At 42.9% G+C, this 17,743-nt stretch overlaps 1 protein-coding gene and 1 pseudogene across 1 annotated transcript; both read right to left on the reverse strand.

Moving 5' to 3' along the window:
- Positions 1–7,962: 7,962 nt before the first annotated feature.
- LOC120702899 lies at positions 7,963–9,182 on the reverse strand (annotated as a pseudogene).
- A 1,536-nt stretch (positions 9,183–10,718) lies between these two features.
- Positions 10,719–15,821, reverse strand: LOC120702900 (transcription factor bHLH110-like). The gene is made up of 9 exons (XM_039986868.1): positions 15,581–15,821; positions 13,149–13,908; positions 12,946–13,038; positions 12,754–12,849; positions 12,481–12,639; positions 12,288–12,353; positions 11,662–11,727; positions 11,518–11,586; positions 10,719–11,297 (listed from the first exon to the last, which is right to left on the reverse strand). The coding sequence occupies exons 2-9, from the start codon at positions 13,803–13,805 to the stop codon at positions 11,061–11,063; spliced, it is 1,443 nt and encodes a 480-aa protein (XP_039842802.1). The 5' UTR covers positions 13,806–13,908; positions 15,581–15,821; the 3' UTR covers positions 10,719–11,060.
- Positions 15,822–17,743: the final 1,922 nt, after the last annotated feature.

Below are 17,743 nucleotides of genomic sequence, written 5' to 3' on the forward strand. Positions count from 1 at the left end.
GTGAAATCCGGCCACCAATCCTAAGACCCTTCTAGGAACTAACTCAGGGATACCTTTGGACGTTTCTAACCGGAGGGAATCACCTGAAACCACCTAGAACTAGAGATCGACCATCAAAAGCAAAATACCTTGAATGAGCTCCTATCCGCGCGAAGGACTTGAATCCCAGGCTTCCCAGGGGAGAATCAAGGGGATGAAGCTTCCCCACGTCGGTTTGATCTGTTCTAGTTCTTGGGATCAAATGGAGGGAAGGTTTTTGGGCTCTAGGGTTTGGGGTGAGAGTGAGAGGGGAGAGCTCGGGCATGAGCCGAGCTGGGCACGGGGAGGTGAGGGAGTGGTTGGGAGAAAGAGAGGAGAGTGATTTAAATGATGTGGGCCCAAAAACGATTTGCTCAGGTTAGACCGGTCAGATCGGTTGCCTATACCGGTTAGACCGGTCCGGTCCAGGCTGACAGGAGGTGTTTTGGTTTTGCGCTTTGTCGTGTGAGTTTAAAACTAATGACTTCAATTAACTTAATTACCAAGGATTAACACCTGGGTGTTACAACACACGACGAAGCATCATGCATGGTGTGCTAGCTCTGTGTGATCAACACACGAACTGTTTTCTTGGAATGCGTGGCACTCGGGAATCAGACATGGAGATACCAGAACCTGGCTCGGCTCTATGAGGGCTATCTTGTGCGGAGGGCTACCGCTTGGGCAAGGTGGTGCACTCGTTGCCTGGTTCTCTCCGTAGAGAAGTACTTCTGCTACAGAAGCCAGAGGGTTGGCGAACAGAGCTGTTATCTTCTTAGTAAACTGAACCTGATCTGGCCAAACATGGAACAACTGGAGAGGAACTAGACTGGGATTAGCAAGAGGGATGTGCGTGAGTCTTCAGAGTCTTCTGTGAACCACGCAAGTATTTTTTTCCCCAACTGATGATGAACTATTGCCTGTGAGATTCATGTATTCACACAGAAGATTGTGTTCCTTCTCCAAATAAAGTCTTCCGAATTAGAATGGCTGGAGTTGCTGCAAACCCTAATCTTTGCCAAAGTCCGAAAGAGCTTTTCTTCTTTGAGCTGATAATGGGTGAATGCTTACAAGGTATGAATATTGAATACACAATTCATTAACATGCAAATTAATGTAAATGTGTGACAAAATAACTTCATTTGGAGGCTGCAGCACCTTTTTAGATTGTGTACAGGAGCAGATCCTTAAGGGGCCTACACGTCCGTGAGGGGGGATGGTGACCCATATATGTTGGAGCGTGTATCATCTAGTGTGACAAGTACAAGCAACCAACTATACCTATTGCGAGCTAATGTTAGAGCTAATCTAAAAGGTAAATATTTACTAAAGAACTTTTGAAATTGTAAATAGAATAGATATTAATCTACAAGGTTAGCAACATTTACTTGCAAACACCGTATTGTACAAACTAACCAAAAACAAAAGAATTGCTCACAAATGTAAATTATTCACCATGGGTGCTAGTTGCTAAGTTTGTCTTGCCTTCCAAAGAGTACAATAAATTGCAGATTCCTTGTAGAGTAATATGCATTCATCTGTTCTGCCTCTTTAAGTCGCCAAAAAAAATGTTGTTCTAGTAGCTTACCAGTGGGCATTATAACCTGAATAAGTGAATATTGTAGCCACCATAGAATTTCTTGAAAGAAATCATTACCAACTGTTTTGTTGTAGGCAACTTAGAATTCATAGTATTAATAGAAACATATAGTGCAAAGGTCGCCATTTTCTATAATGCAAACATCCCAAATTGAAATCACTGGCTTTATCTTGAGTGTGCTACAAATTTATCAAAATAACAAGTTATAAGTGTGCTACAGATTATATTTTTTTCATAGATAGAAAATCTAAGTAATTAATAATTATAAATCAAATGTTCACAGTAACTCAAGATTATCACAATGTTGGCCCCAGGACCAGGAACAGATTTTACTTTTTTAAAGCTATAATGCTCATATTTTTCACTTATGATATCAAACTTCTATTGTGTAACAGTAAAATAAAACTTTTGATGTATCTACTTCAATAACTGGTTTTGGGCAAAAGTATGTATGGGTTTTGGGCCTTTTGGTTGGCTTATGCAAAAGCAAAAGCAGGTTGGAAAGCCCAACCAAATGCTATTCATCAATATGAATGCGTAGTGCCATATAAATCATGACCTTCAATCATCATGTGAAGCAAAGGAAAAATATGTTCTGATAAAGAAGCAAAGAAAAAAATTTGACCATTGAAAGATTAGCTTCATACACAAGTTTTGTCTTGGTAACGTATGCAAAAGAACATCTGTGGACCGCAATAAACATCAGCAAATTGGATTGACTCATCACTCTCCTTCCTTATACCATGTTGAAGAAATATTGCAAGGAAAAAATGAAGTACTCAGGCCCATGTTTTTTAGAAGCTCTAGTCTATAGAATCTGCTGCAGAAATATTGAATCTGCATAGAGCAAAGGTTCCCCGGTGTTAAGACCTGGCTAGAGAGTGTTTCCTAGTTCGTTTTGTTTTTCTTCTTTGGCTCTTGTAATATGTGCTACTTTTGGCTTGTTTTAATCTTACTATTACTAATTGGAGGCTCCTTTTGAAGCCTCCACGTGAAGCCACCTAGGATCCTAGGTGGACAACCTAAAAAAAATAGAGAAATTCTATAAATTCTCACAAAAATCAGAAATATCCGGCCATCAATTCGGCAACTCTAATCATAATAGTCATTGGATCTGTTATCCTTTCTAATAAATTACCCACCTTTGCTATTATAAAAATAGACTAAAGTAACCCCCTAAATATGTACCTAAATTACCCACCTCTGTCATTATAAAAAATAATCTAAAGTAACACCCTAATCTTCATGTAAATTACCCACTTATGCCATTATAAAATAATATCAAATAACCCCCTAAATTTTCATTTATGTTATCCAATGATAACATAATAAAAAGTTAAAATGGACCCCAAATATGAATCAAAATTATGTTATTATAATAAAATCTTAAAGTTCATCAATATAAAATTCTAAATTACTATTCCTATCATTAATAAAAAGTTAAAATGAACCCCAAATCTGAATCAAAATTATGTTATTATAATAAAATCTTAAAGTGCATCAATATAAAATTCTAAATTACTATTCCTATCATTATTGATATATTATTTATGTTATTATTTGTATAAACATACTAACCATAATGTGTTTGTCACCATATATTCATGTATAAGAGAAGAGATAAGAATATCAATTTTCATGTTGCTCACATAGCTTAAACAAAGTGTTCAATCAAACATATATGGAGGTGTGATGCGAAGTGAGAAAAAATTGTTAGTAACTAAACCTATCACATTTATTACAATTACATAATGATAAATATGTATCTTTGCACTACTGGATTAGAATATTTAATTGATTAAAGAGAGTGTGAGATAGATAATTATTAGATATCTCTAACTAGCCCGTGCGGGAGCACGGGTTGATAGACTAGTCTTACTATTACTAATTGGAGGCTCCTTTTGAAGCCTCCAGGTGAAGCCACCTAGGATCCTAGGTGAACAGTCTAAAAAAATAGAGAAATCCTACAAATTCTCACAAAAATCAGAAACATCCGGCCATCAATTCGGCAACTCTAATCATAATAGCCATTGGATCTGTTATCCTTTTTAATAAATTACCCACCTTTGTCATTATGAAAATAAACTAAAGTAACCCCCTAAATATGTATCTAAATCACCCACCTCTGCCATTATAAAAAATAATCTAAAGTAACCCCCTAATCTTCATGTAAATTACCCACTTATGCCATTATAAAATAATATAAAATAACCCCTAAATTTTCATATATATTATCCAATTATAAGGTAATAAAAGTTAAAATCAACCCCAAATCTGAAACAAAATTATGTTATTATAATAAAATCTTAAAGTGCATCAATATAAAATTCTAAATTACTATTTCTATCATTATCAATACATTATTTATGTTATTATTTATATAAATATATATACTAATCATAAGGTGTTTGTCACCATATATCATGTACAAGAGAAGTGATAAGAATATCAATTTTTATATTGTTCACATAGCTCAAACAAAGTGTTCAATCAAACATATATGGAGGTGTGATGCAAAGTGAGAAAATTATTAGTAACTAAACCTATCACATTTATTACAATTATATAATGATAAATATTTATTTTTGCAGTACTGGATTAGAATATTTGATTGGTTAAAGAGAGTGTGAGATAGATAATTATTAGATATCTCTAACTAGCCCGTGTGGGAGCACGGATTAATAGATTAGTATATATAACCAGCAGGGGATCTCTCCCCTCCTGTTTTATCAAAAAAAAAGAAATGTTGAATCTGCTATAGAAGCCACCAAATTTAGCTTGGATGAATTATGCGTCCCCTCTTATGTGGTTAGCGCTGGTGTGGCAGCAAGGACATTGCAAGGAAGCATTATTCAGATCATGCCTACTTTGTTACTTTGTTCTGAAAGTGAGTAACAAAGAGATTGCATCGGACACGAGGAAATCAGACATGACGGTGTCTTGTGATGTCACGATACAGCAGCCACTATGCCCCTAATGTGTCCAGCACTCCAGCATCAAATTGTGGTACAATCAGCCAGTCATTGAATCACATTGACTTGCTCCACGTGGGTTGAACGTGGAATCTACCATCTTGAAGGAAGGTCTGGCCCTCATATCCTGGAACATGCCCTCTAATGTGATGTGTGATATGGTTGATGAATTGTACAACCATCTATGGGTAAGCCTTGTAAATAAAGACGTGTGGTGGCAGGCAGCATGAACATCTATATATGCTTCTCGAGTGCTCGTCACCTGCTGGATCATGGCGCCACAGCTATTCACAAAACATCATTGCAGCATCACACTTCTCCCTCTGGCCATGCCCAGTCGTTAGGAAGAACTACTAGGAATGCGTGGCACTCAGGAACCGGACATGGCAGGTGTAGAAAATTCAGCGGCCGACTGTGAGCCGGGCAGCGTGAAGGCTGGCCGCTGGGGCACTGTACGCTCAGGTTTCTCGACCGTCAGAATGATAGGACGGGCAAAAAGAGGGAGATGAACTCGCCAGGTAGTGGCGTGGACTTGTTTGTGGGAGTGTTTGGAATCTTTTACTCGTTTGTAATAAGTGGACTGATTCTACTTTACGTAGATGAAGCCGGATCGTATCTATCCTTTATCTAAAAAAACTGGCGGCTTGAACGATCCAAAGCCATCAGAGAGGTGTGTCAACTTCGTCATGTTAAGTTCAAGCTATACTACTTGACGACCCAATTCCAGCCCTCGTACTACCACGAGCCTCCTGCGGGCTGCAGCTTCAGGATTTCCCTAGCTCTTCTGCTTGCACGCCGACTCAAACTTCCTAGACAACATGTACTCTGCTTTTCTGAGTTGTTTCCCTGTGCAATGGCTATTTCTCTCTCCAAGCATTGGAAGAATCGGACTTGTGTGCTCTGCTTTCAGCTCTGTTCTTGGTCAAGAATTGCATTACATCCAGCCATGGATGACCAGTTCATCAGCTACATTTTTGTGTGGACTCCCAGCGCTTTCATCCGGACATATCCGGAGAGCCATAAACAGGACATTCAGTGCGTTATAGGTGGTCTTAATTCTTAAATGGCTTCGACCAAGGGTGCTTGTGCTGTTGTGCAGAATGCAGTCCATTATCATGCTGTCTGATGTCACTATTCCTGAACAAACAGGAAAACAATTTTTGTTACCCATGGCTACTCAACTCAAGACAAATAGCTAATCTGATATCTCTTATTCCTCTCAAGACAAATTTTGGGCACTCTTGGAGATGCTCTAATGTGACTACTGACGAATACAACCACTTAGCCGATCCAATCATGTGTGAGTTACTGCTTACTAATAATGGCCAGCCAGACCTGCTGCTGAAAACTTCTGGTCATGTGCATGTGCTGCCCCGTGGCTCCACAGCCTAACAAATTGGTAGTGCGCACCGGACGCCAAGCTGCCACCCTATTTATACAAACAAATACTTACTTGTCTGTTGGAACCAGGGGATTGGGGAAATATCTGGAACCCTCTTCTCTTGCTTAGGTAGGACACAAATATATACATCATACATAAGCCCTTGGGCCTCCACACACACACACAACCCAACACTCCCCCTCAAGATGGGTGATATATATCTATCATTCCCATCTTGTCACATGCTACATTGCAATCTATAACTCTCAAACCCTTAGTTAGGCTATCTGCTATTTGACTACCTGAGTTTACATGCCTTAACTCAATAGAACCATCATCCAATTTTTCCTTGATGAAGAATCGATCTATCTCCACGTGCTTTGTTCTCTCACAAAGAAAGTATATTCTTGACTTGCTCAATGAGACTGGTATGCTTGGATGTCGGCTTGCATCAACACCAATTGATCCAAATCACAATTTGTGTGCGAAATCAGGTCATCCAGGAAGGATGCTTGGCAGTGGCATCAGACGTAATGGTTTATGGTTCTTAGATAGAAGCATAGAAAAGTCATCATGTACTGCTCTATCGGTTGCTACAAGTGAAGAGGAGGCTAAGGTGATTCTCCAGCATTGTCGATTGGGTCATTTGTCCTTTGATACTATGTGCAAAGCTTTTCCTGATATGATGAGCAAGGTGGACAAGGGCAAGTTGGTGTGTGATGCATGTGAGTATGGGAAACATACCTGAGCATCCTATATTAGTAGAGGGCTTAGAAGCACATTGCCCTTTCTATCAGTCCATTCTGATGTGTGGACATCTCCTGTGGTCTCTATTAGTGGAATGAAGTATTTTGTGACATTCATTGATTGCTATTCTCGTATGACATGGGTGTATCTGATGAGGCATAAGAATGAGGTATTTAAATGCTTCAAGGATTTCTATGCATGCATCAAGACTCAGTTCAATACTCAAGTTAGGATGATCAGAACTGACAATGGAGCAGAGTACGTGAATGATGAGTTTTCCATTTTTCTTTCAGCTGAGGGAATATTACATCAAACATCATGTCCAGGTACACCTCCACAAAATGGAGTAGCTGAAAGGAAGAATCGTCATCTCTTAGAAATAGCTCGGTCACTAATGTTCACAATGAATGTGCCAAAGTTCTTATGGAGCGAGGCAGTTCTAACTGCTACTTATCTTATCAATCGCACCCCATCAAGAGTGCTTGAGATGAAGACTCCCTATGAAATGATATTTGGAAGGAATGAATTCATTCTTCCACTCAAGGTATTCGGGTGCACTTGCTTTGTTAGAGATCATAGACCTTCAGTGGGGAAATATCTGGAACCCCCTTCTCTTGCTTAGGTAGGACACAAATATATACATCATACATAAGCCCTTGGGCCTCCACACACACACACACAACCCAACATTGTCTCCCCTGCAAACTTCTCCCTCTGCGTCCAATCGCTAGCTCATCCCCTTCTTGTTTTTGAGATTGTCAAAAGGTGTCGGGCGTGTCATTTCTTCATGGGAGATTGGGAGTGTACATTATTCTTTTTCCGCTCAGCGATCTTCCGGTTGCAGCCGGCTTCTTTGCCGTCGTTGCCGGAGCTTTTCACTGGTGGATCCACACCGTGTGATGACTGATTGAAAGCGTGAGCTGCTGTTTCGGAATGCGTGGCATTGGGAAGTCAGACGCGATGAAAGCTGGCTGTCCCAGGAACCTGCAGCCTGAAAGCTGGCTGTCCCAGGAACCTGCAGCCGCAGCCAACAAGTGGATCGGAACTGCCTTGAGCCTTGTTCCCCTGGGGCAAGGCTTCCAAGATCTCTAATCCTGCTGTCCCTAGACTCGTGTGTGTTCACGCGGATGTTCAAGGGGCCAGGTGGATTGCAGTGACAAGTGCCTATTCTCTAACTCAACAGTAGTTCTGAAGAAACACAGCGCTAATGCAGGTAAATAAACCACCGCTTCAGAAAGTGCAGGTAAAAACCAAACTATATATGTCATAGTCTATGGTGCTAATGCAATGCCATCTTTTAAATACAAGGCTTCAAATTCAATTCCCCAGTTCCACCCCCTTTGAACTAGAGGGGAATTGAACAGGAGGAGCCATATAAGCAACCAAGTGCTACACCTTCGCAGTTATTCTTTTTTTTAGATAAAGGAATGTCCCGGATTTGAACACTCTCAAGAGAATGTCTACAGCCAAAACAGGGATCCAACCCTCGAGTTACAAGAGTTCTTAGACTCTAAACCTCAAATGAGGAATTTCAGAAAAACTAGAGAAACTAAAGAATAAAGAAAAAAACTAGAAGACTAAGCTTCAATCTTCTTCTTCATTCCTGCTTCAACCTTCGCAGTTATTCTTATGCATCACTCTAGACTATGACATATACATGGTCAGCTTCATGTTCAGAGCTGGCTCTTCTGATCACTCTTGAGCTGAGCTTCGGCGTCCTCGAAAACAAGGAGCATGGCAAGCTGGATGAAATCAGTAACTTGAACTCCCACAAGCCTACAGTTTCACAACATAAGGACAATAGGATTTCTAATCAGACAACACCCTTGTTTCCGCCATGCCGACATACCGAGTATGAAGATGCAGAATGTTCAGAATCCAGATGCTTATTACCAAGGGAAGCAGGCCTTCTCTGGCAACAGCATCCCAAGCCTGGGGCCTTCGTCGTACCCTTCGCAGATCATCTCCCCCTTCTCATCTCTAGCACACTATCCCTCTCAATTGGTCTTCAAACGCCTGTCAATTTGTATAGAAAACAAATCAGAAAAACTAGAGCCCCAAGCTGCATACCCTCCTTGTTACATCATGTTCTACTCCATGTGTATGTGCCTACCTTCTTGTTGTCTGTTGCAGCAGCAAAGGAGAGGTGTGATGGAGAGCTACTGCCGTGAGCAGAGGTGCTGAGCCTTAAGGCTGACCTCCTTATGCCAAGCCTTGGGCTGATCATGGCCATGGTGGAAGAAGGATGGTGATACCATGAGCTCCTGACTGCCATTGATTTCGGCTCTGCTGAGAAGAAAGGTGTTGGGATCTCCACTATGCTGAAAAGATTGCATTTATAGGAAATGGACATAGTAGAGGAAGGTCCATTAATTTGCTGCATGGCTCAATAAGGAAGGTGTTACTTATAAGTGCAATGAAAGTGTATTTTCGTTTAGGCCTCAGCCTTGTGCTCTCGGAACAGTATTCTAAGTAGCTCATGGTTTTTTGTCGCCGCATGCCACGGCTTGCCTGCTGCGTTTGGTGGGCCCCGGCCATGACCTCACAAACATTATCATCTTCTTTTCCCTAATCGACCAGGCACCAATGACCAATCCTATCTGTTGACGTGGAATCAGTAAACAGTTGCTTGGCCATCCAATTTTGAACGGGCAATGATCTAAGCAAAGGGTAGAGCAAACAATCCTCTCTCTCTCTCTCTCTCTCTCTCTCTCTCTCTCTCTCTCTCTCTCTCTCTCTCTCTCTCTCTCTCTCTCTCTCTCTCTCTCTCTCTCTCTCTCTCTCTGAGCAACTGTGAATTTTCTTAATCACAAACAAATGTTGAGGCATGTCAAACATGAAAGGTTATTTGACATAATTGGCCACAGCCCTAAAATTCTTTGGTTCATGCAGATTCACATAAAAAAGAGAGAAAAAGATGATGTTTGGTTTCAGGACAGTCTAATGCTGTAGCTTAGGGTCGGTTAGGAGACACACCAGTGGCAAAAAAAAATTCAACTGATTAGAATAGAAGTCATTGGACCTTTGAAAATGAACTCCAATGCCGTTCTCTGATTCTTCTTCCTCCTAATTTTGGTCTAGAACAAATGGCTTCTCCAACAGAATTTATAGTTGGAGTTAAGTTTCGTCGCCGAGAGCGAAACAGCCAGATCATCAGCTAAGATCTGAGGCAAAGTGGCCTTATGTTGTCTCCTATAACAACACTTGCAAAGTGGCTATATGTAAGGTGGCCACTTTTGCAGAACCATTTCGCGTTGTTCAGCAAGGAACTTGGTAGTTTACCATGAAAAAAAAAGAGAGAAAGGCACCCACCCCTGATGACCCAAGGCACGTCTTTATCATGCTGTCTGGCTACTCATTTTCAGTCATCTGATGCTAGATGCTACACAAGCCTACAAGTAGCCGTGACACATTCACAGGAAATGGTCTCAATGTTTCGTGCTCTTGTCAGGACATGTTGGTTGACATGTTGTGTGTCGTGTCAGGCTCACTCTGTCCCCTTAACCTTTCTGGCAGGGCATCATCAACATGAACCTATTCATTGATTCCGTAGGCGGCTGACCAGTCATCAGTACCCTTCTGCCTTGATCACCATTCAGGCATTCACTAGTCACTACCCTGCAGTCTGCAGGCGTCGATTCTGAGCATCACCCATGGGTTCCTCGTTGCAAGTCATTCAATAATAGTGAACCCAGCTAAACGCTATCATTTTCTTCAGAAAAAAAAGATTCGTGGAAAGGAAAACCAAGAAGTTGCTGCCAAAACTCTACATCACATCATCTGGAGCTGTCTACAGATGGGAGATGGCTACAGGTAACAAACCGAGAGTGAAAGCCGGTCGAGAACTCACATCGGCGGGGAGTCCACACGTGTACGATGTAGCAAGGCCTCCCAGCACATTGTGGTGATCTACACAATGTGATGGCTCCAAAGATTCATGGTAGCACATGATCACCTTTCACCTGCAGCAACCACCAACACAATATGTCTAGCACAGATGTCAAACTGAACCGGTTACCGATAGATATCACATTTTATATGCACAAAAGAGAAACCCTGATAGAGATCCAGATACAAACTTTCCAACCCGCACTATTCCCTGTCCCTGATGCAATCCAGGAAAAAAAAAGGAAAAGCAGAAAAGAGGAAAAATACACATCAACTGATGTGCAATAGGTTCCGAGAAGCAGATTAGTAGATTAGGACATGAACTGAACTTTGGTCAGACTAACTTCCTATCCTATCTTTGTACTCCACGGGGTATAAACTGCGTCTTCAGCAGTCAGGTTCTGTTTCCTGCAGTAGTTTCCTCATGCTGATGGGGGGAGCATGTGTCTTCACTTCACCGTTCAGGAGGGATCGCAGTATCGGATACACCTTTCTGGGTGGATATAGCGGAAGCGAGAGCAACTGGCATCAGGCAGAGCCCCTTATTCTGAAGGTAATGCATGGCGCTGGTGATGCTTGTTTCCATCAGCTTGACCACCTCTTCCTCAAAGGCTAAGCCATCTTCTGAGTCTTGTGCGTCCAGCAGTCCTTGTGCATTGGTCGAAGCTGACAGAGGTTGACCGTGGCAACCCTACATGAATCATGACAGTGGATGAGTGGATTGAAGTGAACTACTGGTATCTCAATGTAAAATTCAGGAAGTAATGCAACTACAGTGCAAGTGGAACTATAGGACTGTTCATAGTTGAAGTTATTCGAGGCATTGCAATTGGATAAACAAATGAAAAGATAGGTGGCAATTATAGAACAAGAATGCAAGAATTCATGTAAGTTGTAAGAAGGTTAGGCACCTCAGTTTGGGATTCCGTGAGAAGGGGAAGAACTGCTCCGGGAGATCCTAGCCTACTCATGCTCAAGACCTGAAACCAAGCAAGTTTATCATCTAGAAATGGAAAGCTACCAGTGCTTGTTTCAAAAACTGTTCACAACCATACCTTGACCTGAAGCTGAAGAAATTTCACATAATCAATTATTTCATCCAGCATGGATGCCTTGTCTGCCTGCTTGCATAAAAAAGATTTGTCACGCTATTTTTATTTGAACAGTTAGTTTGAAAGCAAGGTAAATTGCCATTCTTTGGTATGATATTTAACCTAAATTATACAAGTTCAGCATCAACAGAAGCATGGACTTTGAATGAGTGGTGTTTCATTGGAATGTAGCATTTAGTTCAATTCGGAAGTAGATCCGTAACTTTCCAGTGTAATACATCCAATCCAAACATGGCCTAAACATCTATTTCTTTAAAGCTGCAACCACAGTGGACTGAACCAATGGCAAAACAGGTAGTGAATATTGTTGGCCCCAACAGATCAAATGTTTGGATCCAGTATGTTTGTAGAGTTACAAACTTAAAATTATTTACTCCAAAAAGAAGCTGAAATTCAATAATTGCTTGCTTCTATTGTCTTACTAGGTAGGTTTTTTCAGCACCCAGAAAAGTTGCACGTTATTGTATTAAGGAAATGGTATTAGCTCAATGACCAATTCTAATAACTGTAATTGTAGTTGCAATCTGAAAATGCACAGCACAAGTTAAACAAAAACAAAAAAAATGTACCTTATTGGAATTAGGGACGAGGTCTTGCAGATTTTTCATCCTATCTGAAATTTTTTCTCTGCGAAGCTGCAGACAAATAAGAAATTGCAGTTAAAACTTTAAGCTACAGGTAGCAAGAAAAACAAATAATTCAAAAATATTAAATATCTCTTCAATTTGTCCTGAAGTGAAGTGATCTCACAAAAGAACTCACCCGTTCAGCGATACTATGAGGATCAGTTGCCTGTCCACGACGAGCCCTTACTCGCGGCTTCATGCCGACGCCATTTCCAGCTGAATTTGCTTGGTTTTGCACATCATCAGGACGGCTAACAGGACAGTCACTTTTATTTTCATTGACCAATGAAGGCATCTAAACATTGGCAAATACGAACCCTAAGTCAGGTACAATCTGATGAAAGGCAGCACAAAAGTAATACAGTAACTGAGGAGAATGTATTTTTTTCTAAGAGAAAAGGTAAAAAACCTGTTGAAGAATCTGAGCTCCTTGTGTTGTTGTGACCGCCATCTGGTTACGAGCAGTGAAAGCAGGGATAGGCACATTACACATTGGATTTTGCTCCTGCGGTATGGAAGTTGAGTTACTGGTGCAGTCCGAATGAACAGTAAAATGCAGTTGCAGATATTGTTCTTTAGAGGTACTGTTTGAAAATTAAACCTGTTTTTGAGTCTTGAAACCAATGGCAGCTAGGTTTGTTTCCTGGACACTAGAAAACGAGGGAAGCCTACTACTGATAAACTCTTTGCTATCCTGTATTCAAGAACAACTCAAAATTAACTGAATGAGATAGATAACATAGCAGCTATATATACGTATGCTTTTCTTTTTGAAGAAAAAGACATTTCTGTAGTGAGCATTACATGTAGTGATGCCAAGGTAGCATTGTCAAAAACTGAGATATTCCCGTTTGGATGGCTTGTTTTGTTCAAAATAGCGTCACATTGTGCCCCTTGGAAACTGAAAGCTTCTATATTCACTGGTTCCATGAATGAAGGATGATTTTGGAATGTGGGACATAAGCTCGAGGCTGAAGATACAGCATTGACATCAGCGAGAAAAGCGGAAACTTCACTGCTGTTACTATCAATTGAACTGGATAAGGCATGAGGCATTTCTGAAAGGCAAGATGTATTCATTTGCTGATGAAATCCTCCCGGTGTTGAAGTGCGCTGAAGCACCCGTGGGTTCACTAAATTACTCTGCAGATTGCCATTGTTCTGCAGTCGTTGAAGCTTCAGAAGATTTTCAGGAATCTTATCCCTGGATAGAATCGCACCAGGTAACATATCAGCATGTCCAGTATCCGCATAGGTTAATCGCTCGTTTGTAAGCATAGTGGAGTCCTGTTCATGCCCATTGAATTTTAAACTGTGGTCTGAACTAGCTGTCATGAAATAGCTTGAAGGTGGCATGCTTCCATCTCCAAATGATTCCACTGAACCATCAGTCAAACTGTACCTCTCAGAGGCAGAATTGACAGGCCATGGTGAGAAGTAGGAACCAGAAGAGTAGTCCATGTTAATCAACAGAAATGCTAGTCGCAACCTCTCCCCAGAATGTTCTTTAGAAAATGGCTTCTAGAGACTTAAAAAGGATCCACATATGACAAGCTGGTGATGCCTACATTCAAAAAGAGAAAATCAGTTAATTATGAAAGAAAATATTAGATGGCCCGAATGTTTCCTTTTATACAAAGGCAGCACATAATGATGCTAAAAGAACAGCTGTCAGCTATTCACAGATTGCATGCATGGACCAATAATGAAAAGATGTAACAAAATGTTCCTTGGGAGCTTAAAGATCTTGAAGAAACATATATTGGGAACACGCTTTAACCACTCAAGGAAGCCAATATTAAATATTCCTCAGTAATTTAAATTCTTGTGTTTACTGCATGCAGTTGACAGGTGCCCCTCAAAGCCCCTCAGGTCCTCAGCACATGTCACTGTCATGTTCATGATAGTAAAGCATAGAATTTTTCCACCGGTGGTGGGATTGAAGTTTTCAATAGTTTGGATATTTTCCATCGGAACATGAAAAGTTGGGATGGACAGTCAAATCAAGCACATAGAACTTCATTACTTGATGGTAGCAGAACTGTTAGAAAAGAGGAATAGATGAATACAATTACTGATGGAATTACAACATAAAAGCTTTATATACAACACAAGCTTCGGCCCTGAGCCGTTCTTCATCATTAAACATATATTATGTGACAAGTAAAAGCATAATTGAAGTTCCAGCAGTCATGTTAATTAAACTATTCTTCTTTGATCACGGTGCCAAGTGAACACAACTTCACAGCTCTGTTCTGCCAGTCAAGTCAGACTCTGATTCTCTTGGTGCAAAGCAACAAGTGACTCAAACATTCTGTTACTGTCTCACTGACATGGCTGAACGAATAAGAGCCTACGATTGAACCCACCGAATAACTAAGCCAACTAATGCTACCCTCAATTGCTCAAATGGTAATTCACATTCTGCTGTATACTTATACCAGTTTATTTTCTCATCAATCAGTAGTCACAGAAAGCTAAACCGCTACAGCCCACACTAATCATTTACAGCTGACAATACAGTAACACTTTAAAGCCCATGATTGTCCACCATAAAAACTCATAACTAGGCTATCAAGAAGCATTTATGCCTTCTGGTTTGTGCGAAACAGAAACGTTGTCAGCCAATAAACAGCGACATACAGACAAGAGCGGCTGATATGACGCGCTCTACAACCAAATGTAATTCCTCTCACATCTGTATGGTAAAAATCTATCACCAAACACCCTTATTCAGAATCAGGGCCACGAAATCGCTTCTTGTTTTGCCCCCTTTCCCTTCTACTCCCTCTAAGATTTCCAGACACAAATTTAGGCAGCAAGAACAGGTTGCGCGAAAAAAAAGATAAAAAATTTCACTTAGGAATACAATCATCCGCATGCATCTACGAAGTTCAAAAAAAAGAAAAGCGAAACCGCGATCAGAATATAACACCTGCATCAATCAATCCCGTGCGACAGTCCATCTCCATCTGGACCATCTCTGACATTGTTCTCGCCCCTTGGCGACACAAACTAATAAACCCCGCGAAGAAACGGCAATCACCAGGTCGCCGCAGAGGGCACGCGCCACGGGCGACCAAAACCCCATCAAGAACAGAGCCAAGGCCGCACAGACGGAAAGCATGTAGCGGGGTCGTGCACATGCAGTGAATAGCTATCGAAAGATCACGGTGGTACCGTAAGTCGAAGCGTTTAAACGGGGGAAGAACCAGAGTACCAGGCAGAACACTTACCAGGGAGGAGGAGATTAGGATTGCGATGAGCGAGCGCGGCAGCCAAGCGGGGGGCTGCTGGAGGAGGATGAGGGAGCGGAGGTGACTCGGTTTAGGGGAGGGGAGAAGGACAGGAGAGGAGTGGAGGCGGCGGTTTGGGCGGAGGAGAAAAAGGAGTGGCTTTTGCGGTCTTGCTTGCCGGGGGCGGAGACTGGAAGACGCGTTGGGCTGCTGAATTTCTGACGACGCCGAGCCAGCGGGTGCAGCGCAGCACAGCACTAGCAGGAGGAAAGCCACGGCAGTTGGTGCCGCTGCCCTTTTTGTTTATCACCACCTCTCTTTTTGTTCATTTCTGCACGCATCCTTTTTTTCCTTCTGTTTTTTCTTCGGGGGCTTGATGGATGGAATGGGTTGGGACTTGGGAGGACTATTTGATGTATATTTTTTCCCGTGTCATCATCTCATGACATCATTTGTGGAGCTGTAAGATACTGTATTTTGTAACTATTATGTTAGTAAGCGGCTGATTGATTTGTTGGGTTAATTATGTTTGACATGTTTTTTAAGATGGTATTGATATTTCCGCATTTGCTTTTATGTATAATTAGCAAGTATGGAGATGAGTTTTGATGAAATAGACATATCTATGGATTTCAGCTCATAAAAAAGTAGTTGACGATGTCATTTTACATGTATATCCAGACATAAGACGCGTGTGCGTTTATACAATAATACTCATTGACACCTGTACTTCGCGTGTCGGAAGGTGGCAACGACGCTTGCACAAAACACCACGACATGCCAAAAAGAGAGTCTTATCATATCAAAAATTTGGACACGAATACTAGGGATCGCACAGTGCCGTAAACACAGCAAGCGGTGTTCTAATAGAGATGACGCATGGCGGCGGTGTACGTAGCTAGATACACTCTGGAAAAACAGTTTGTCCCCGCCTTTGCGCGGTACATGGCGATTTGATCCGGCATGCCGATAACACAGATATCCTTTGTGTTTGATTTGATGATGGAAAATAATACTGCTGATAGTAGACCGTTTCCGTGCAAGTGCAACAAGTTCCGCTGCAAAATGGGCACACCGGGTGGGCCGGAACGCGACGCCACAGAAACCATGCTCAATCCTCCTCCCTCTGATCAGGCAGAGCCGCAGAGGCAGGCAGGGTTCCGCCGCGCCGTCGCTGTGCGCGTGGGCCCTGCGTCAGCACCCTCTCACCTGCGGGCCCCGCATTTGGTGGCACCTACGGCGAGCGGTACACTGTTCCGTTTTGCTCGCCGCGCCACCTCGGACAAGCAGCCAACAGTGGCGAAGCCAGGAATGGAAGGCATGGGACTGGTGACCCTTCTTCTTCCTTGCTCTCTCTTCCTTCATCAATAGTCTCCAAAATTTTAAGAGGCTGTAGGGGGCTCCATGAAGTTTTGGACAATAGGGGGCTGGAGCCCCCTGTAATCCGCCTGCCAAGCCTCTCGCTAATCATGGTTTGGTTGCGGCAGCAGCAGGTGGCCGTTCGTTCGTTACCCGAAAACAACAAGCAAAGCCGCCGCGACCGGACCGTGTCCCATCCCATCATCATCCCTGAGCAACCCCTTAATCCACTTCCCTTGACCGGCAATTCATCTCTTCTAATCCACCGGATGGACCCGCCCGTGGCGGTGGGTAAACTAAGCGCGCCGTGACGCCCCCGTCCCTCCACGTGTCCGGCGCCCGTTGGGCGCGAGCTGGTTGAAACGGCGCCGGTTTGACCGCGCGCCTGGTTAGTCTTACTAAATCAACGCGGCTTGGAAGCGGTAGTTGCTGCTGCATGCGCGCGGCGCGAGCACACGTCCGCGTCCGGCCGCGCCGGGTTTTACCTGGCATGGCAAGTGGCAACCGCGGCGCTCGGGTTGCCCTGCCTGCGGCGGCGCCCGAGTCCACCGCGCCGCCCGCACCGGCCGGCCGGGTGAGCTCGCGGCGCCGGGAGACGCGGGCGTGGGCCGGGAGTTGCGGCCTGGGAATGGATTGCATGGGGTCAGCTCGGCCGCGGGGGGCCTGGCTGGCTAGCTAACCACTCGGCTTTTGACCCGGGCGCGGTTGGGCCGGGGGCTCGATTAGTTTAGCCTGGAGCGCGGCGGGTCGTGCGGTGCGGGCAAGTGGCGGCGGGCAGGGGCAGGTCGATCGGGTTGCGTGGTT

This window comes from Panicum virgatum, chromosome 4K (genome assembly GCF_016808335.1).
Source record: "Panicum virgatum strain AP13 chromosome 4K, P.virgatum_v5, whole genome shotgun sequence".
Taxonomy (NCBI): domain Eukaryota; kingdom Viridiplantae; phylum Streptophyta; class Magnoliopsida; order Poales; family Poaceae; genus Panicum; species Panicum virgatum.